This window comes from Lagenorhynchus albirostris, chromosome 8, assembly GCF_949774975.1.
Source record: "Lagenorhynchus albirostris chromosome 8, mLagAlb1.1, whole genome shotgun sequence".
In the NCBI taxonomy this organism is placed as follows: domain Eukaryota; kingdom Metazoa; phylum Chordata; class Mammalia; order Artiodactyla; family Delphinidae; genus Lagenorhynchus; species Lagenorhynchus albirostris.
In genome coordinates, this window is record NC_083102.1 from 61,977,337 (window position 1) to 61,999,927 (window position 22,591).

The 22,591-nt window shown below is 37.3% G+C and overlaps 1 protein-coding gene across 1 annotated transcript in view; it reads left to right on the forward strand.

Moving 5' to 3' along the window:
- The window catches only part of NXPH1 (neurexophilin 1), a 292,256-nt gene extending 270,374 nt beyond the window's left edge, over positions 1-21,882 (forward strand). Inside the window, exon 3 of the mRNA XM_060156117.1 lies at positions 20,173-21,882. Within this exon, the coding sequence (XP_060012100.1) occupies positions 20,173-20,934 (762 nt within the window). The 3' untranslated portion in view covers positions 20,935-21,882. The remainder of the gene's footprint in view (positions 1-20,172) is intronic.
- Positions 21,883-22,591: the final 709 nt, after the last annotated feature.

The window sequence follows — 22,591 nt, forward strand, 5'->3', positions numbered from 1 at the left end:
TGCAAGGATACTGTATTCCATGGGAAATAAATTTTATTTCCTGTATCCTGCTGCTACCCACCCCCCATATTCAGCAGTTTTAAATTTAGATAAAGCAAAATAACTTTCAAGTCATATCCCAGGAGTGTTTCTAGTAAAAGGAAATCTGAAGAATGAATCATTTCCAAATAATGACTGCATATGAGCGACCTTGATACTCAATACTCCTAGAGATGAAAACCAAAACTTTATTGACATACCTATTTATTGACTCCACTAGCCTTGCAGATGTTTGCATATTTGGTTTGCTTTGCCTTTCTCTGTTTTCACTTTGAAACCAGTCAAATATTATTGTGCGGCTAGTCCAGCAGTGGGTTAAATGTATTTACTTATAATGCAAAATATTATGATTTTCCGTCAAAGGATTTACTGTAGTTTTCCTATGAGCCTGACACTGAGGCAGGCATGGAAGTTGAAATGAAGGCAGCAACTTTTCCCTTTAGATGCTATAATCTGATTGGGGTCATAGGACAGACCACTACATACGGTTAAGTCATGTTATTATTATCATTACTGGCCACACTGCGTGGCTTGCAGTATCTTAGTTCCCTGACCAGGGATCGAACCCATGCCCCCTGCAGTGAAAGTGCGGAGTCCTAACCACTGGACTGCCAGAGAATTCCCAGTTAAGTCATATTATTGTCAAGTTAAGTGTCAATGAGGTCTATGTATGTTCAGGAGAAGAGATATCAGCATGGTCTGGCATGATTCAAGACAGGGAGCAAGACTGCCTCTGGGCCTGAAGAGTATGTATATTTCGTAGGGGTGTAGGAAAAGGGGTACTGTGTATGGGCATGAGAGTGTTCATGGACGTGTGTACATGTGTAGGGACATGCACGTAGTGGGGAATGCAGATTGCTGCAGAATGAACAAAGACTTAAATTCAAGAAGGAGCAAAGAATGAACTGGGAAGGACTGGGATATGTTTTGATGATAATAGGGAACACGCTTAGGTAGATAGAGAGGAGTCTGATCCTTGAAGAACTTGAATGCCAGGCTAAATAATATCTTACAGAGATTAGGAGACCATTGACTTTTCTGAGTAGATAATTGGCATGTTGAAAGCATATTTTGGGAAGAATAATATGGTTACAGTATAGAAAGTGAATTTGAGCAGACAGGGGCTGGGGTCAGGGATACTGGTTTGAGTGAATTCCAGTCCTGAGACAGTTGTTTATATTATTTGCCATTCATTTTCTGGTTTCACAACCAGAAAGTCTACTTGATCATATTTTTGTTGTTGTTGTTGTTTATTTTCTTTTCTTTTTCTGAAAGCTCAGTGTTGTCCTTTGCCAAAAGAGAGATGAGAGGTCAGGTTTGATTTACTGAATGTGTGCTAATGTGACCACAGCACTGGTATTGCCTATTAGGTACTAGATTCAACTATCTTTACGTTTAGGTTGACAGTGAACACAATTAAGTATGCATCCCTAAATCGATGTTAAATTCAGTATGCTTAATTTCAGGATCAATTCCCTCTGTCTCTTCTTTTTTTTCAGCAAAATATCCAACATTTTTACAAGGCTTGTTTTCCTGAAATAAGCATATATTAAATATCTCATCTAGGTAATAAATCTTTGTGTCAGCAGCTATCATAATCTCACCAGATTTCATATTGTTACATTTTCATGACATTCTAAGGTAGCAAAGTAAATCAACTGCTCAGACAAACGAGCAGTTCAAACTCCTTCGAAAAGTCTGTCAATATTGGTAGAGTGCCCACTGAATAAGAATTCTTCCCTCTGTGCCTTGGGAAGATACAAAGTGTTAAATGAGCAGTCTGCCCTTGGTAAGACTGCAACAGAATGAGGGAAGAAGGAAAAGCACAAATTAAAAATTAAACTAAAACCTAAAAAGACCCCTAAAATAGGAATAGCTCTGGATCAAATAATTACTCTGTACCAGACACACAAACATCTCACATCACAAACATCTAAACTTACTTCTTTTGTCAGCCCTGTGGATTATAGTATTAGAATTCCTAATTTTGCAGATGAGGAATCTAAGGCCCAGAATGGTTAGCTATCTTGTTCATGGTCACACAATGGCAGAGCCAGAATTTAAACTTGTGGCTCTCTAACTTTTGAGCCAGGTTTCTTTTCAGGCTGCTGTAATTAGTTATGAGAAGGCAAAAAATGCCAAAGTTATTGTCTTTTAATTCCAAGTAGAGTGATTGGGGAAGGCTATATAGAGTCATAATTTGAAGTCATGAAAAAGAAAGTAACACAGATTAGGAAAGAGTCTTCAGGAGAACATTCCAGATCGGGAAAATGGTAGACTTGTAATCAGAATACAACAGGCTACAAGTGTGGGGCAGTATACAGGAATAGTGAGCTGAGGTGACTGATGGAGGAAGATGTGTCCCCAAATTAAATGCATTACTAGGACTTGAAATCCTGCTTATAATATTTAGTGCTGGGCACGTATAATGTGATTGACATATGCATATTGAGGTGATGGTGACTTGTGGTGCTGAGCGCTGATGTGGGTTTATGCAGTGAAGACAACAAAGGGGGAAAGCAGACAGCGAGACAGACTGGGCCTCTCTAGATGTTAACCTCAAATCATTCTCTAACACTTTCCTCACAGTAGTAAAGTAGTGTGAGTGTTGGGTGACTTCAGCCTCCTCTTTTCCATATCACACACCCCCAAACGTCAGGAAGCCCTCTTATGTCATTTCCCCTTCAAGGCAGCTCTGAATATAACATTAATCTAAGGTAGATAGCTAGTGGGAAGCAGCCGCATGGCACAGGGATATTGGCTCGGTGCTTTGTGACAGCCTGGAGGGGTGGGATAGGGAGGGTGGGAGGGAGGGAGACGCAAGAGGGAAGACATATGGGAACATATGTTTATGTATGACTGATTTCACTTTGTTATAAAGCAGAAACTAACACACCATTGTAAAGCAATTATACCCCAATAAAGATGTTTAAAAAAAAAAAGATTAAAAAAAAAAAGTACCAGGGAAGGGAACTGAGCTAATATAATTTTTCCAAACCCTAAGCTGTGGGATTAGGATTAATGGATTTAAAAAAACCCAAAAAACAAAAAAACAAAAACCAAAGGACCAACATTGTTTCATAATCTCATGAAAGGGTTAGTTTAACAAAAATATTTACTTAGAAAATTTATAACTAAACATAATTGAGTAGATTTTGATCCAGTTTATTTTATCAGATAGCAATAATTCAGAAGAATTATACCAATGCATTATAGAAGTGTAACTAGTAAAGAAAGTATATTTCTGTGCTTTCCATTGCCTTTTAGCCATTCTGAATTCCTTGGCCTTTGGAGATAAATGAGTACTGTTGAGATACACAGTTGACCCTTGAACGACATGGGTTTGAACTTTTCAGGTCCATGTATTTGCAGATTTTTTTCAGTAGTAGATATTATAGTACCACTCCATCTGTGGTTGGTTGAAACCACGGATGTGGAGGAACTGCAAATGTGGAGGGCCTACTACAAGGTCTATGGGGATTTTTGGGGTTTTTTTGGCCACAGCACAGGGTATGTGGGATCTTAGTTCCCCAACCAGGGACCGAACCCGCACCCCCTGCAGTGGAAGCATGGAGTCTTAACCACCCATGGAGTCTTAACCACCAAACCACCAGGGAAGTCCCTCTGTGGGGATTTTTGACTACACTGAGGATCTGCCCCTAACCCTCATGGTATTCAAGGATAACCTGTATTTGTGTTGTAGGCTGATGAATGGTGAACTGTAACTGATGAAGAAAAGAGGATGGATATTCAGCTAGTAGGCACCAGTGTTAAACTATTTAAATACTTATGTATTAATTGGTAAATAGCCACTGTCCTGAGCCATTAGAGTGTCCCCCATACTTCTCTCTGCTATTCTGGGCATTCTGGCCACTCTAGCCTCTGGCCCTTCCCCCCAAGACAATTCCTTCCCCTCCCTAAAGTCCAGCACCTGAAGAGTTGACTAGCACAGAAGGAAGGCTCCGGGACACTGTCAGGTGCCCCAGCACTCATCCTGGTGCTGATACAGTTGTTAACGATTTAACACGCCAAGGTAATTGGTTGAACGTGATAGGAAAGGTAGCCATTTCTTCTCTTCCTCAAGTTTTCTTATTCTTACATCTTTCTCCCTATGTTTCTCCTCCATTCATAGGCTCCCAAGGGAGCATAAAAGTACGACTTTGGAAATGATATATCCTTTCTCTTGAATTAAGGATACCTCCAGGTATACTCATTTCCTATCTTCTTGCCTTATTTTATGCTACCACTTGTGAATACGATTGAATAATGGCAAACATTTTGCTTTTTACAACATTTATGTCTAGTTTTAAATGGATTTGAGAATAATGGATTCTAGATTTCCCTAATAAATGTTAAACTATAAAATTAAAAAACTGGATCATGTGTGTATGTATATGTGTGTGTGTACAGACACAAAAAAACCCCATATTGATGTGTGTGTGTACTTACACACACACACACATATAAACATATTCAGGGTTTATTTAAAAAGTCGTAACTCGTAATACTTAATAATATATTAATGTATTCCTGGCACGATATTTCTTTAGGTGCTTATAACATTTCTTATAATGCGACAGTGTTATTCCTTTGCATTTCTTCTTGAAGCGCATTTGCCCTCTCTCAAAACAGAGTATTTATGTAGTCATATTCAATGTGAAAAGGGGATCTTTCTTTGCACATATTATATGTAAAGCAGGCATGAACTCAGCTTTTGATTAAAACGTAGTTGTGTGACCTTCTAGCTCAGCTTTAATTGCATTTAAAATTCCTTTCTGCACCTGTACTGAAGATTGCAAACCAATATTAATAAAGTAGGCTTAGAGCAGTGCAGCACCTAAGCAATAGGTTCTTGACAAAAGTTATTTACCTAACTAGAGTTTCATTTCAAAGTTAACGTGTTTCTGTGCTACTTGAATAAAGCACTCATCTGAAAACTCTGTTAGACACTTTAACCCAATTTAATTTATTCCCTGAAAGTTTAATCCCCTGCTGACAAGAGTAGTTACAAATTTTCCAGAGTCACAATCCACTGAAGTGAAAAATGTTTAATGACATCATAGGTACTGAGCTTCAAGAGTTTAGTTAAAAATCTTCAAAATGTAAAACAGGGGGCAAGAGTTAATAGGATATTTTATATAGTTATATTTCAATCCTATTACAAATCTTTCTAAAGTCCCTTACATCTCTACCATTAAAGCTATGCAAAATGAGTTACTTAGACATCTCCAGGGAGCAGGGAAGGAAAAAAAAGACCAAAATTTTAAACCATAAAAGCAAATCTCTTCTGAGCTTTGACATTTAAGTGGCCCATTCAGTCATTTTACATTTTATAAAACCCTCTTTGTAATCACAGTGACCAAACAAAGCAAGTATTAGGTGCCAACCATCTACAGTATTCTGCGCAAATATACAAGAAAGCAGCCCAAAAGTGCACAACATGGAATGCTTTGGCACCCATGTAACAAACCCCGACTTGGTTTTATACAGTTAAATTATGCAATAGAAGTCTATTTATCGGTTATTAAAATATTTTTGGTCTGACTGCCAGAGAGTGAGGATAAAAACAGGGGAGGAGAGAAAGTAAATCTGAATTGACTTTGTTTTTGGCACAGTAGAAAGCAGTTGGGTTCTCTTTATAGTTTCCTAAAAATCTAATTATTCATTTGGCAGTTGTACCTCTATAGTGCAACTGGATAGTTGTTTTAAAATATGCAAAGCACAGATTTCAGATTTAATAGGAGATAATGACCACTTTATAGCCTGTCAGGTCATGGCCTATTTGGCCTAGTTACAGAGATATTGCTTCATGGTGCAGTGCTTGAGAGCTGATGATGGCTCCAGGAGAACAAAGGTGTCGTTGACATAATAGAAAGTAAGGGTTTCTCTGGAACTCTAATGGGATGCTCTGTAAAGAATACATCAAAAATGTCATGGAGGGCTTCCCTGGTGGCGCAGTGGTTGAGAGTCTGCCTGCCGATGCAGGGGACATGGGTTCGTGCCCCGGTCCGGGAAGATCCCACATGCCGCGGACGCGGCTGGGCCCGTGAGCCATGGCCACTGAGCCTGCGCGTCCGGAGCCTGTGCTCCGCAAAGGGAGAGGCTACAACAGTGAGAGGCCCACGTATCGGGGAAAAAAAAAGAAAATGTCATGGATTAGATAGTACAACTCTGCTGGGGGCATTGGGTGGTATTTCTCTATACTGTATCATTAAAAAGAAAGAAAGGAAGGAAGACAAAGAAACAAAGAAAAGAGAAAGGAAGGAAGGGAGGAAGGAAGGAAGGAAGGAAAAGAAAATTTTAAAAATCTACAGTTTAAATCAAGTTTCTTTGTAAAGTCATAATTTCACATTCTAAAACTAGGATCATTAGTGAAAATCATATTGCGCTTGGAGTATTACCACTTCAAGGGAATAACAGTGCACTGGTTGCCAGAATGACTTGGGATGTCACCATTTAGGCAATTCCCATGGACAAGGGCATCTGCCTTAAGAGCTGGGATGAGAGCCTATGGCCTGGCTCCAGAGCCCCTGCTTTTACCACTACTCCAAGATACCTAAAATGTACAGTTTTTTTCTACATGACGTTAAATTATGGAAATTAGACTCTTCTATACAAAATAACCACACGGATCAATGTAACTATCTGGATGAGTTTAAAAAACACCAAATCAGAGCAAGTATTATTAACAACTACCATTTATTGAGAAGAAATATTCACATACATTGTTTCTAATTCTCAAAATAATGCTGGGGCAAGGTATTCATATCAATTATAATGAGAAAATTGAGGTTTAAGAGATTATTGCTTTGAAATTAACTGAGTGTCTGTATACCTGAGTACCTGGTGGGTAATGAACAGTGATATGCTAGTCAGCTCTTTTGGAAGAATGATGATTCAAGTAATACTTGAAGTTCTACATACAGGGTTGAAGCATGAGGATACCTCTACTTGGTCAAGGTCAATTGGCTCATGCCCATTCAAGGAACTGAATGACCATGTATACTCTTGTTAAATAGCAGTACATTGTGGTAACAGCAGAGCAATCTGGGGTTTTTGACACAGAATCTGAATGTTGCTTCTTGGATGTGTGATTCGAAGGAAGTCTCTTTGCCAGAGACTTAGGGTCTTAGTTTCCTGCAACCTATCATTGGATTATTGGTATCAACATCCCAGGGAGGTTGTCAGAGTTCAGTCTACTCATATAACATACTAGTTTTTGATTGGAAAGTAAATACTATGCAAATATTACTTTAAAAATCCTTCTGACTTGAAAGAATGTCAGCCTCAGATTGATTAGTTAATCCAGGAAACAGGTTTTTTTTTTTTAAACTTTAGCTTCATTTAAACAAAATGTGAAATGAAAGAGCCATAAAATGACAAAATTAAATGAGTTTATTATCAAAAATATTAAAACAATTATACTTAATGCAAATTAATTATCTGTAAAATTATATTAAATAGTCCAAATGACTTGCAAGGCTATGATTTAGCATAGTACAATAATATATTCTCTCTACAACTACTCAAAGCATTGCTTCCTTCACTGTCAAATCCAGGAACACTCTTTTCCCATTATCGTCTTTGTCAGTCGAAAGCTCTAGAACTTTATTATAAAGTGATTTGCAGCACACAAACCCAAACTGAGGAATATTTCACAAATTAAGTAGCCTATAATGTTTACATTTTACAAAAATGTAAAGGACAAGAAACAGAAAGAAAGGCTACTGAATGGCCATAAGAACTAAATGCAATGCATGACAGTGGATTGGACCAGAAAAATTAGTAAGTGTAAAGGGTATTGTTGGGACAATTTGATATTGACTATAGATTAAATTATAGTAAATTATCAAGGTTATTTTTTTTTGATAGCTGTATTATGTGTATATAAGAAAATGTAATATTTCTCAGGAATTACTTTAGAACTTCTTTAAGAGTAAATTGGCATGCTGTCTCCAACTTACTCTGAAAATGGCCTAGACGCACAGAAATATAGATAACGCACACGTGTACATATAAACGTGTACATATATACATGTACATATAAATATACATGTGTATATAAATGAAAGAGAGAGAAAGCAATAAAATGATGTGTGATCAAATGGAATTAATTGGTGAATCTGGGTAAAGAGTGTATGGAAATTTCTTGCAACTTTCTGTAAGTTGGAAATTATATTGAAATTTTTAAATTACAAAACTATATAAACATAAATACTGTTTTCTGTGCAGATTCCAACTAAGATAGATCATGCTTGCAGTCTGTCTAAAGAACCAAGATTACTTAGCAAAAGATGATTTCACTTGTAAATACATTTCTTGACTGTTTAAACCAGCCTCCACTTTGAGAAAAAAACATATATCTCACACCTTCCTTTAACATTATGTCAAACTATGAAATAAATATTCTGACTAGAAGCAAATCAATGATACACTTGGAATAAGCTTTTTAATACAGTACACATTCCAACACCCCCACTACCAATTCTGCTATAATCCTCAGTATATATTACAGCTCACGTTACCCTGGCTTTACTTTAGTAATCTCTTTTGGGAATCACTGACTTTCAAGGCTCATAACAGGAGGGCAGCTCCAAAGTAGTAGGACCTTATCTATAAGAGAGTCTAAAGTACTGATGTAGGTTATCTAGAATGAGCAGACATACAGATTTAGACTGAGTACAATAACTTCCCTGAGGTTAATTTTTTAAAATTAAAAAAAATCATGGTTATTTAACAAATGCTTGCTGATGGACTTATAGAAGAGAGAATCTGACAAACTTTTGCTTTAACTTTGCTTTTTTTTTAAAAAAATAATAAGTCTTCTGAAAATAGGAACTGACAAATTTTTTGGAAACAAATATAAAGCACTTTCTCTTTTAGAGACTAAAGAATAACTCCCTCTGTGTTATCATTTGCTTAACTGAAAACCTATGACAACTGTTTGCTCGTTTTGATTCTCTCTCCCCTCAGAGCAGTCACTGTTCAGACTTAAGTCTCAGGAGGTCTGAGCATGGGTTTGTGCACATAGTCAATCCAGGAGACTCCAAGCTGTAATTGAGATACACTCACTGGGTTAGTGCCTCTTTGTTTCAGGGTTAGCAAACGATGGCAAATTTCCATAGTATCCCCTCCTTCCACAAAATTAAGAGCAAAGATAAGCCAGTTCCTTATTTTGAAGTTGACACCCTGATTTCCAGTTTCAGTAAACTCTGGAGGAGACATAAGGTACCAGCTCTTACGGAAACTTTAGAACTCAAGAAGAGTGGACTGAATACTAGGAAACCTTCACTATAGTTTTAACTCTGCCCCTAACCACCGTGGGAACCTTAGGTGAGTTACTTCAGCTCAATGGGACTCAGCTTCCTAAGTCATGAAATTATTTTCAAGGTCCCTTTTAGCTTCAGATGTTTTGTGATTCTAACTCTCAACAATCATGGATTTTAGTGATATAGACAAAAAGCAGAAATGTCACAGTTGTACTGTATTTATACTCTGTCAACTCTAGAGTAAAGCCAAACATTCCTGTAAGACTCATATTTTTTAATAACAATTTAATTTGTACTGTTAATGAACATTTTTATAGCTCCATTTGAGCCTTTGCAAACACATCCATAAAACTGGTTGTATTGCTTCAAGTTTATAAAACCCCACTGCATTTTCCAAGAAAGTGGGCATTTATGCAAAGAAATAGCCTAACACATGCCTAACTGCCTATTTCAATTATTATTTGTCAATACAGTATCCACTTGAATAGTGCAAACATAATGCCCCCGGAAAGTCTGGCAGATTCCTGTTGAAGGAACCTCTGCTCTTAGAATCCCATCAGCATTTTCTTTCATTTCTGTCTTAGCATCAAATTTCTGGAAATTCAAGAGAGAAAATCCAGAAGATGACACTAACTTTCCTGCCATCCAAGAGACCACACTCATTGTTTCATTAAGCTTTTCTGATATTTGTAAAGCCTCCAAAATAGTTATGTTCATATAGGCATTTTTGCTCTTATTCACTTTTCACTTTGATTTAAATAATACATTTATTTGGAGACTTTTGATGTAACATTCCTGTCTGGTTATAATGACCTATAGCATCAACTCACTTGTATTTTCTTAGAAAACTATCACCTTTTCTCTTGCACCACTGTGGATGTTTACAGAATTACACAAAGCCTCCATGAAGGCTTACAATATAAACACTTTTATTTATGCCAGAAAATGAGCTGTTTATCTGTTTATGGGGCAAGCTCATCTGTGAAGGAACATCATTAGGTGTAGGTAGGCACTCCATTCAAACATGCATTTATTCATTCAGCTGATATTTATAGAGCACCTACTTGGAACCTGGCATTTTATAAAGTGTAGTAATAGTGACTAAGGTATTAAATGACCACTCCCACCCCCATGGAGATGACAGTTCAGAGAAAGAAGATGAATAGATAGATAGATAGATGATAGATAGATAAGGATATAGGTATAGGTATAGATAATAGTATTACTTTTATGAACAAAAATAGCACAAGGTGCTCTGAGAGGATCAACCATTCCTGTAGAAATGAACTTTAGGTTGGGCTAGAGGGTGAGTAGGAGTTAGCTAAGCAAATGGGAGTGGGTAGAAAGGATTCCAGGATGGAGAAGCAGCCCATGCAAAGGTCCTGAAGTTGGAAGAAAGAGAACACATAAAAAAGTCCGATGTGATCTGAACTCTGAGGCCAAAGGGAAGAGCAGCCAAAATGCAGCTGGAGTTGTAGAAATACATTGCATTGACCTAGACCCTGAACATACCCTCTGTGAGGAATCAAAGGCTCACAACTGCTTCTTTAGTTGGTGATGGCTTCTGTAGTAGTTTCTTGAGCAACAGTGACCTTCCTGGTCTCTGCAGCTCATAGAAGAGGTAGCTTCCAGGGGCTGCAACAGTCAGCAGGTACCACAAAGGTTCCTGGTCCATCTTCTTTTTTCAAAGAGCTCTGGGGCCCCTAGTGACACAATTCCATCTGACTTCAGCACCAGGAATAGAGACAGCTGTCAGATGTCCTAGCTGTGCCCTCTAGTGGCAGGTGGAGTGTTACCCAGCTCTTTTGAAAGGGTAAACGCCCTCTCAGAGTTTGGAAGTATGCATGTGGGGACATAATGGGTGGGGGGTCGGGGAGGAGAGGAAATTCTACTCTAACAGCCTGTCTTTCTTTCAATTCTCCTATGATTCCTTCTATCCACAGTGTTCACAGCAGTTCACATTAATGCTGTGATAAGTCATTTTAAGGTACATTAAAGGTCAAGGGAATCTCAGAGCTCTGCTTGCACACACACTTTCCTCCATCCATCCTTTCTATTGTGACTACTCTTACATCGTCCTCAGTCTCTTTGGGCTCTGTTTGCTCTATCTCTCCATGACCCATCTCTTCTCCTCCTGTAACATAATCTGGGTGAATATCCTTCTTTGATTTAGTGAAACGGTCCACTTAATTTCCTTGGTAACAGAAAGAGCCAAGTACTTTTCTTTTTGGAATCTAGGCATACCACTCAGTTTTACATCTGATTAACTTAAAGCCACAGCACCTAAATCCAGAGGTCATCTTTTTCCTTGTTGATGAGATCTCTCTGCCTAAGCATCCTTTTCCCTCAGCACTTGGGTTTTTGATATGAGATTCCACATGCCATGCTTTAAGAAACTGGGAATAGGGGGAAAGGGTAGGGCCAAGACCGAAGTGAAATGTAGCCCAGACTCATGGTGTATCTGGTTCCCAAACTGACAATAATTGGGTAAGAGATTTGTGTTTCCCGAGTGCTAAGAATGTTACATGGAAGAAACAAATATCAAAGAACGGATGCTAATCTTATCAGAGGGACTTCAGAAAAGAACAGGTTGGTTTAAGAGCTTTCAAGGGAATTGTTTTCTCATGGACATAGGGACCTTTGAAGTTCCTTCAGTGCATGAGTTGTGTCTTCCCTGAGCTATGCCTTAGAGCCATAGTGGGGCCTGGTGCTCTAGGCTGGATATGCTTTACCACATCTTGCTCTGGTCAAGGCATGATCCAAAGATATATATTTACTCAATGTCAAAAGGTTTTACCTAACTAAAACTCCAGCATCACCATCCTTTGATAAAAGGGTGAGGGGTCGATTCTCTTTGTTGGTTTTGTCTGTTCACAGGACATTGGATTTGTTCCACTTCGGGAAGCTGGAGATTCCCAGTTTACAGTACTTTTACAGGAATGTGGAGGGACCGTATTTCCAGAATCTGCATCCCCTTTTGTATTTCTGGGTTGATCGTCTGCCTTGTTGTCCACTCTGTACCCGTGAAGCTCTGATCAGTCTCCACACCTTCTAGCCTGATAAGAAAGAAGTCCTAGAAGAATTTTTGAATGAATCCAGGATCTAAATGGTACAGGGATGATATTCCACTGCAACTAGTCTCTATCACTTTCTTTATATAACGACTTCTTCCTCTGTCTTTTGGAGGGTTTTCAGATCAACCTCTGGAAAATCAAAGGGTGTTAAGTAGGCATATTGTCTCAAAAATATCAAAGTTATTATTTTCTGAGGAATTTGAGTTCTATTGGATAAAGTGAATTCAGTATGTTCTCTTATACCATCGCTGTATATGAGAACATATGTATGTATAGGTTGCTGGAAATAGGATTGGAAAGTGAGTCAGTCCTTTCTCATTTGGTCCATTCTAGATAGGTGTGTCCTTTGTTGGACTTTAAGAAGCTATAAACTTTCAAAAGCCTCCATGTACATGCCTTATTATGGACAATCACTCATATTGGCCTCCAGTTCAGAAAGAAAGACCCTGAATTTAACCCAGCTATTCCTACATATGCAGTATTTGTCTTTTCCTTAAAGACAGCTAGATTTACTGACAAATTAAAATCTCTTTATGCATAATGAAAAAATAATGCTGAAGTGGCTTTGTTTCAGACAGGAAATAGTTTTTCAACATGTTATTTTAAGTGTTTTGTTCATTATTATAACCAAGTATCCAGGAGTACTCACATGAGATATTCCTTATACATTTTAAATGGACGTAATGTAAAATGCTAAAAAAAGAAGCAACTTTTGCAATGCAAATCTGGGTAAGGTAATCTGTAATTATGTTTTGAGAGAATGGGTTAAGTGGGACTATGTAGAATATAATTTTTAATTTCTCACCAACGTTAATGTGTCTATATATCAAAACTTATATCTATATGTTTATAAAGTGAGCATGAGGGAAGAGACAATATTTTTGTAAGATGAAAAATTCTGTTTCTCAGTAGCAGAAACAGTAGTTCATGGCTCTTCACAAGGCATGCTTTTTCTCCTGCAGTTAAAGAACCAAAAACATTTTCAAGATAATTTTCATGAGAGGACCTACAGGAGGAAGAATCAAAGGGAAAACTAACTGTATAGTTATACAAACTTGTGAGGTACTCAATTACCTATGGCTCAGGACCAATCTCCAATACAATAATGTAGGGAATAGTTGGTGCCCTATGTTGGAAGTGAGCCATCCTGCATGGGATCATGAGAACTCATGGAGTAACATACTAAAATTCTTAGCCATTTCTTCAAGTGATAGAAACATACCATGTTTCTAGTTTTTAAGGATGGCATGGAATGTGCAGGCTGATCAGAATGTCTTCTTTTAAAGTTGTTAGGTTAAAGATTAATTATTGCCAATATTTGCCAATACTAAATTGTAATGTACATAATCAGGGTGGTCTCCTACCACCACCTACTACTAAAGATGACCACAGAGTTGTTACAATTATGCTAATTTCCATCTCAGTTTGTTTGGACCGTTTGAGCAGATGTAATGTCTCCAGTCAGAAGATGGGGATAGAATAGCCGTGCGCATTCTGAAAGCCTTGTTTTCCTTTTCTTCGGGGCTTCATAACCTAGCTAAGCATGATAGCTCTCAGGTGTTGAACTCATACTACTTTCCATACTTTTATTTGTGCCACATATAAAAGCTTTTATTTTATCTTCACGAAAACACAGTGAGTAAGGTATCATCTCTATTTTCTAGTTGGAAAACAATATGGCTCTAAGGGGTCACTGGTGATAAAGCAGCAGATTTTGGATTTAGCCCTGTGATCTCTGACTGCAAACCCCATTTTCTTAGTTCCTATGCAATACAGCCTCCAGCAACTACTAGGTTAAGGGAGAGGCATGAGTTCCTTTTCTGCTTTTCTATTGTTAAGGCAGCACTGCTACTCCTGGAGCACTGCTTTGTAGCAGAAGGAAATGATGTGTTTTTGATGTATTAAAATACTAACCCATTTCCTCTGGCTTATCACATATAATACAGGAACTCCAAGTATTGTCAATGAAGTCTATGCTCTAAACTTGTAGGAGAGAAACCTCTATGGGCCACATATCCCACCAAAATCTTGGTTGTGGCTAAAGAATCAATGAACCTTCACTATTGAAATAGATGTAAATAAGAATATAAACCATATATGTCATTTATTGAGTACTTACTCTATGCGAGGTACTCTCTCTCCCAAGTTACAAAATGGCATAATACAGAAAGAGCATCCCTCAAAGAGATTATAGTCCTCTTGGTGGAACTCTATGAAAAAGAGTCTAACGTGTCTATAAATATCTGTGTGCTTTTCCCTAAACTAGTTAAGAAAGGGTCTGGAGAAAGCATGAGCACACGTAGCCCACCTTGTGGGATTTCACAATACCTGAAATAGAAAAAAATCCTACATTTTTTGGAGAGAGAAGAAAATAAAACACAACAAAATGAGTTAAGAGATGAATGACTATTCTGCCCAGTGTAAGCCTATGGCCAGTAAAGACATTTTTAGGCATGGGACAACTCAGATAGTTTATCTCTTTTGAACTCTTTTTAAAAGAATCACACAAATCTATACAACCATAGAAATGAAAATCCAGCTCAAGAGAGGAGGGAGTAAGTTATCTGAAGCAACAATGAACAGAAAAACCAATGGAATCAAGGCTAAAAAAATAAGTCTAGGTAACCTGGCTGTGAAACAATGTAATAATTAGGGATCTATCACAAAAGGTATCCCCAAAATAGAAGTATGATATATTCATATTCTAAAATTCTATTTCCCATTTAATAAAGATGATATACCTGGATGTACTAAGACGTATGCATCTCCAAGATACTTTGTTGACTGGAAAAATACAAAATGCAAATCATAAAATATGACACTATTTATGTAAAATATTTATACATGAAAAAATAGTGAAAATATTTAGAAACAATATACATCAAAAATTTGAGGTTTTACCTTTGGAGAGAGAGGTGGGATTGTAAGGGAACAGGGGTTGATGATGAAGATAGGCTTTTAATTTTTAGTTCATAAATCCTATAATGTTTAAATGTTTTGATAAACATATATTAATGTACAATTGAATGATTAAAATGATTTTAAAAATAAAGGAAATACCCTGTGGAGTAGCTAAGCAATAGCTCTTTCATTTACCAGCAGTAATCTTGGATAAGTCTTTTTTGAGCTTCCATATCTCTGCCTGTAAGCTGAAAATAACAATATTGATCTTAAAGTCTGTGTGTGAGTGAGTGAATGAGTGAGTGCGTGTGTGTGGTTTAAATGAAATGCAATGCCATATGTAAGATGCTAATTACAATGTCTGGAATATAGTATGTCCTTAACCAATAGCAGTTAATAGTATGCAACATATATTCAACCTAGGAAATCATAAAGCTGCCAAAATGAAGTTGTAATCACAGAGCAAGGCCGTTTTGTTGATTAGTTATTCACTGATCAGAGATACTGCTTAAGCATCAGGTTATCTAAAATTTTTGTTTGGCTTAAATACTCATACAGTTGATGAAATAAATACATGATTTTCAAAGTAATCTTGAGATAATTTATATTGAACAGTAATAGATCAACAGTAAATGTGTGGTTTGGTAGAAATTAAAAGGCATCTTATTGCTCTTTTGTAAAAAGAGCAAGACATCTGGAGGCGCCTCTAGTTGGAGATGTACATGTAAAAGAGTGAAATGTTTGTATAAAATCTCATAAGGGCAGGAGCATAGTTGAAGTGGCAGTGAAGTTTATTTTTCCCAAGTGGTGCCTTTCAACAATATTTTAACATCTTTTTTTTTTTTTTTTTTTTTTTTTTTTTTGCGGTACGCGGGCCTCTCACTGTTGTGGCCTCTCCTGTTGCGGAGCACAGGCTCCGGACGCGCAGGCTCAGCGGCCATGGCTCACGGGCCCAGCTGCTCTGCGGCATGTGGGATCTTCCCGGACCAGGGCACGAGCCTGTGTCCCCTGCATCGGCAGGCAGACTCTCAACCACTGCGCCACCAGGGAAGCCCTCAACAATATTTTAAAAGATAATATATTGACATTATGATTGTAAGCCTGAAATGAAAAGATGTTAGAGAAAGCAATGCGAAAGCATGACCCTGAGGTATATAAAGGAGGAGCTAGATCAAGATCATTCTAACTTCTTATATACTTACACTCCCACCAGTCAACAGTAGTCTTTTCTCCCCAGCTCCACACACAGGTCCTGCCTCATACATGCTCCCTTCATGTTAGATCCTAGCTCTGTCTTTGTTTACGGTTGAAGAAAATGACCCTTCTCTTTGCACCTATATTTGAATGTTCTCAAAAGAAACATAAGCTTTAAAATGCATATACCTAATCATGTTGAGTCTTTATGATTCTCATTGTTTCTAAAACAGGCAAATCACATAATTTGTGGAAATGGTATCACTGGACTAGTGGGTCAACTCCTTTGGAGTGGGCGGGCATTGGCCACTTTTGCCTTGGAAAATTATATTCAGTTAGGAAGTATCTTTGGTGTTTTCAATGTTATAGGAAAAATTACTCTTTGTAGAAAAGAAGGTTCACGATGCTTTGCCTTTTTGGAATTTAGTCAATTAGAAATTGTCAGATTTTTCTTTTGGTCTCATTTTATGCCATAGTCTTTGCCACCTCTGTTATCATTTGATATACTGACGTGGAAGGATCTTTAGGTGACTTTTAAAAAGAAACTCTTTTATTGTGTTTGTAAAATCAATGGTACAGGGTGTTCTCAGTATAAGGGTTTTTTAAAAAAAATGGTATTGTTTATTCAGTAAGGCTCAAAATCGATTTCAATTTTATGTGTACATTTATGTGTTGCAAAAATGAAAATGCTTAAGATGTAAGCAATATAATAGAGTGAGAAAGCCAAGGATTCCTGATTGCATCTGGGAGTAGATGTGTTAAGCTTGCTGCTGTTCTTTGTCATCTTACATCGTCTCTTTACCACTACTGAAACTTGCTCCAAGAAGGTCCTTTGTAGTGAATTCAAAAATCAAGAGGCTTCTTTTCAAGTGTTTATACTTTTTTTTTAACTTGTTACTTTTGTATTCCTTACAGATGTGAGCAAACTCATTAATTTGCAACTTTTTCCTGCTCCTGCTTAGCCAGTAAATCATCAAGTTGAGTTAATCCTACCTCTAAAATATCTCTTATATCCATTTTTTCTTTTTCTTTTTCTCTGCCACTGCCTTGGTTCAAGCTCATTTACTTTCTCGAATGAAGTATTGCAATTTGTTATTTAACTAATTATTCCCTCAAGTTCTCTCCCTACCAATCCACCTTTCAATGTCCAATCGGTGATTTTTCTACAGCCAGGATGACCTACTTAAAAGCAAAACATGCCGAAATTTAGGGATTCCCCATCATATATAATAATAATTTTAAATGCCTTCACAAATTGACCCTAGAACCTTCATAATTTGACCCTAGCCTACCTTCTTCAGGTTCTGCTGACTTCTTGCAACCTTTTCTTCTCTTTATCCTCCCAGTCAATTCTCCCTAATGTTCAGAGGTAAGGAACAATTTTCCATTCTTACGTGTGACATGTTCCTTCTCAACTTTTTACTTTTACGTGGTATGTTCCTTATATTTAGGAGAACTTCTCTGGCCTATTCACTATCTGTTGAAGTTCTGAACCTCTTTTTTATCTGCCAGATCTGAGTATCATCTCCTCTGTTACATCTTCTCTACCTTTTAACTTTGACTATGACTCCAAGAATATCATACATAGTGTTGGTTACATCACACTGCTATTTGCTTAACTGATTTCACTATTAGATTTTGAACATCTTGAGGGCAAGAACCATGTTTCATTTACCTTTGTATTACTATTATTTTACTGAATATTAGCGGAATCTCACTATATAGTTATTGAATTAATAAGACAGAATGAATCAGTGTTTTGTATACTGAACAGATCTGGGGACTTTCCTAAGGACCCTCCCTGATTTTTCATGACTGGTATTCTCTTTGAGACATTGCCCTGAAAGGGAAGAGAAGAGAGAATAAGAATATTGAAGGCAGTGTTGATGACTACAACCTGCTTTGATTCTGTACCCAAACTGAGATATTCCAGAGAGGTTTCTTGACTGTCTGCACCACTGGAAGCTGTTCACATCACACCATTGAAGGCTAATACATTTATTGCATTTGATAGTTGAACAGTTTAATAGATGAACTTATGCTCATGTCTTATTAACCTGAGTTTTACTATCTACTCAACTTGTTATGTTTTTAGATTGTTACAGCAGCACTTTCAAAAGTATATATATATTTAAATTGTTTGCTTTAGGTTTTTGGTTATATAAAAGGGAGATTTTCTTATAAAGATACCCTTTGCTCTCAAATCCTACTGTAAGTTATTCATTTACATAAAATATTAGCCAGTGGAATTCAGAGATAAAATGTTTGAGGATGATAATAGTTAGAATACTAATGTTGAACACTCATCGTGTCGAGGTGACTGTCCATTAGTGCTTTAAATGGAGTGTCCTATTTAATTCTCAAAACAGCCATGTGAGGGAAAGCAGCATCATTCTCCTACTCTGTAGAAGAGAAAAACAGAAGTATAAACAAGTTAAGCAACTTGCCCACACTATACAGCTGTGAAGGATCACAGCCTGGATTGGAATTCCCGGGTGTCAGACTCCAGAGTCATAATCACTATAGCTGTGGAGAGTATAATTTAGAAGTAAATTTCTATTCTACCTGAAAATCAGAGGTTGTTCTGCTATCAGAATCTTAGCATCCTCTTCAATAGGTTGGTTCTTTCTCCTTGAAATCTGACACTTCCCTTTTTTTTTTACTCCCTATATGCTGCTGGTAAATGAACTCTAAATCCCTTTTCACTTCTTCTTTGGGACAATTTCATTACTGCTTCATGAGCCAGCGCACCATGATGCATCTCATTACAGCCCCTCTCCTTGATCAACTGTGTTGATGATGAGACACAAGTACCAAGCCATTACCAAATGCATGCTTGTATTTATTCTTTTTGCCACCTGAAGAATGGGAAACTATCTATGTAATTCTAGAGATTAGGATATGTATTCATTTCTTTTATACTAAAGATAAATATAGAGGCTGCAATAAGAACAATGCCTATAGAATTAGGCAAGTACAGATTTGGATGTTTGACCAATTGATTAAATTTCATTGAAACAAAACAAACAAAGACAAAAATAAACTCTAAAATCAAAAGATCTGCACTACTCTTATCAGTTAATGTTTGTCTTCCTAGATCGCATTTTAAATTCCTTAATGGAAACAATTGTCTTATACAGTATGTTTCTTGCTAATAATGGGTGATCATAAACATGTTATTTTGTTTTGACCAGATAAAATATACTACAGCCTCCTTGCCAAACTAACTTTCCTTATGTGACTGTGGCTGTGGACTACCAAAAGCCTATAGTACGTCAGTCGACGTATTTCTGAGAATCATACTATTATAAAGCTTATGGTGATCTTGAAGTAAAAAAGTAACATAATCGTTTGTAAAATTTTATTTTAAGAGTGTTTGGATTTTGGTGCTGAGAAGTAATTACTTTAGTGTGATTTATGTTTGAATTTAATTTGCTTTATTCATGTTAGGTGGCCTTTTTCTCGTCAAATGTTTTTATATAGTCTTTCTGTCATGTTTAGTGGCTTTTATCCACCTACACCCCCTCTCTCCCATCATTGTATGAAATAGAAGTGGTACTTTATCATGGCCTAATAAATATTGGCTAGGTGCTGAAGGTACTTTAATTCCCAGCCTCTGAGAAAGGGCTTGGATCTTTGTGTTGGGTGTTCTCAGATACAGAGATGTAAACGCCATTTTTCTGTTCCATTTGCAGGTCACATGTGCCAATTTAACAAATGGTGGAAAGTCAGAACTTCTAAAATCAGGAAGCAGCAAATCCACACTAAAGCATATATGGACAGAAAGCAGCAAAGACTTGTCTATCAGCCGACTCCTGTCACAGACTTTTCGTGGCAAAGAAAATGATACAGATTTAGACCTGCGATATGACACCCCAGAACCTTATTCTGAGCAAGACCTCTGGGACTGGCTGAGGAACTCCACAGACCTTCAAGAGCCTCGGCCCAGGGCCAAGCGAAGGCCCATTGTTAAGACGGGCAAGTTTAAGAAAATGTTTGGATGGGGTGATTTTCATTCCAACATCAAAACAGTGAAGCTAAACCTATTGATAACTGGGAAAATTGTAGATCATGGCAATGGGACATTTAGTGTTTATTTCAGGCATAATTCCACTGGTCAAGGGAACGTATCTGTCAGCTTGGTGCCCCCTACGAAAATAGTGGAATTCGACTTGGCACAGCAAACCGTGATTGATGCCAAAGATTCCAAGTCCTTTAATTGTCGCATTGAATATGAAAAGGTTGACAAGGCTACCAAGAACACACTCTGCAACTATGACCCTTCAAAAACCTGTTACCAGGAGCAGACCCAAAGTCATGTGTCCTGGCTCTGCTCCAAGCCCTTTAAGGTGATCTGTATTTACATTTCCTTTTATAGTACAGATTATAAACTCGTACAGAAAGTGTGCCCCGACTACAACTACCACAGCGACACACCTTACTTCCCCTCTGGATGAGGATGAATGTAGGGGTGAGACTGAAGCCTGAGGAATTCAAGGTCACATGACAGGGCTGTTACCTCAAGAGGAAGGTCCCATCTGTTGCCTGGAATGTGTCTACACTGCTGCTCTCGTCAACTGGCTGCAAATACGCTCGTGGAAAACAATCTGATGTAATTTCTGCCCAGTCAGCTTCATCTCTCAGTATAGTTGTAAATCACCACAGATTCTAAAGCCACACTTGAAGACATGCTCTCACACATAGATGTACACAGACACACTCTCATATACATTTCAGCTGGCATCCGTCATGATTCTTGTCAAGAGGGCTTTCGTTGTCTGACTCATAATGGTTCAGGATAAACGATCATCAAGCAAAAGGATTAACTAGACAGTGAATGGTTTTTAGCACTTGCTGTTATGGAAATCTCCTTTAAAGTCTTGAGTACATGCTAATCAATAATCCCCACTCATGCATTTCTACTGCTTGGAGTAGCTGTACTGGTAAATACTACTGTAGGAGTATATGCTTGTTAAAATTGGGAAAAAAAATGTGTCTTTAGAGCTCAGTATTCTTTATTTTATGAACACAACAAGTGTAGTAACTTTTTCCAGCATTCAGTAGGCACATTCAAGGTGATACAAGATGGCTCTTTTTTCTATGGAGGGAGCCTGTTCTCAGTAAAGATGAGCAGACATTTGGAATTTACACGTGGGCAGACACTGGATTACAGCTTTCATCACCAATCATTGGACTTTTGCAAAGTTGAGACCAGCTAAGGTTGCTTAAAATAAGTTCTGATCATTATATAAGAAGGGAAATGCCTGACAGACACCATGTAAGTTATGTGTCTGTCTTATCTTTACTACACATATTGTAACAAATTCAATATCCTAGTCTTCATTTGTATGAATGGTTTGTATTGTACATAGTTTAACCAAGTGTTATTTGAGCTGCTTATTAATATTAACTATGTACTTGTCTCTCTGCTTGTTATTGGTTAAAAAAGAAAAAAAAAGGATATGAGGAATCCATTCTATCAATGTAGCTGTGAACCCCATTAAAAAGACAAACTTAATGTACAAAGCATTTATTCAGCTCAAGTATTGTTGACAGCTATACATATACAACATTACAGTCTGTCTGTATTTAGATATTTTATTTCTGGACAAGTGAAATGTACATAAAAATAAAATGCTTAAATTTGAGTTTCAATATGTACTTGTGTAAGATGGTGATTTAAATGGTTCTGACAAGAAAAATGTGTTGGAATACAGTCATGGTTTTGCATCTCATGTCTCTAAATTTGTACAGAACTATCTAAATTGCTATTAGTTGCCCAGTCAAAACAACTTAGGAGTTTAAGTCTCAAAACTGGGAAACAGTTGTGGCATTCAGTATTACATACATTTTTGGTTTGCTGTCATGCTAGTTGTCCAAGAATACCAAAAATCAATGAACATAAGGAGATGATTGAGGTCTCCTAAATTAATTATAGCTAGTTGTTGTTGTTGTTGTTTTCTTGTACAGCGTCTTTATTTAGCAGAATATTGAGAAGGTAATTTTTTTTTTTTCCTTAAAAGAAAGCCAAGATGTCTGAAGATTGTGGCTGACTTTCCCTGATTCTACTGTATTGACTCAACTGAGAAAATTACAATTACAGTGAAGGGCTTC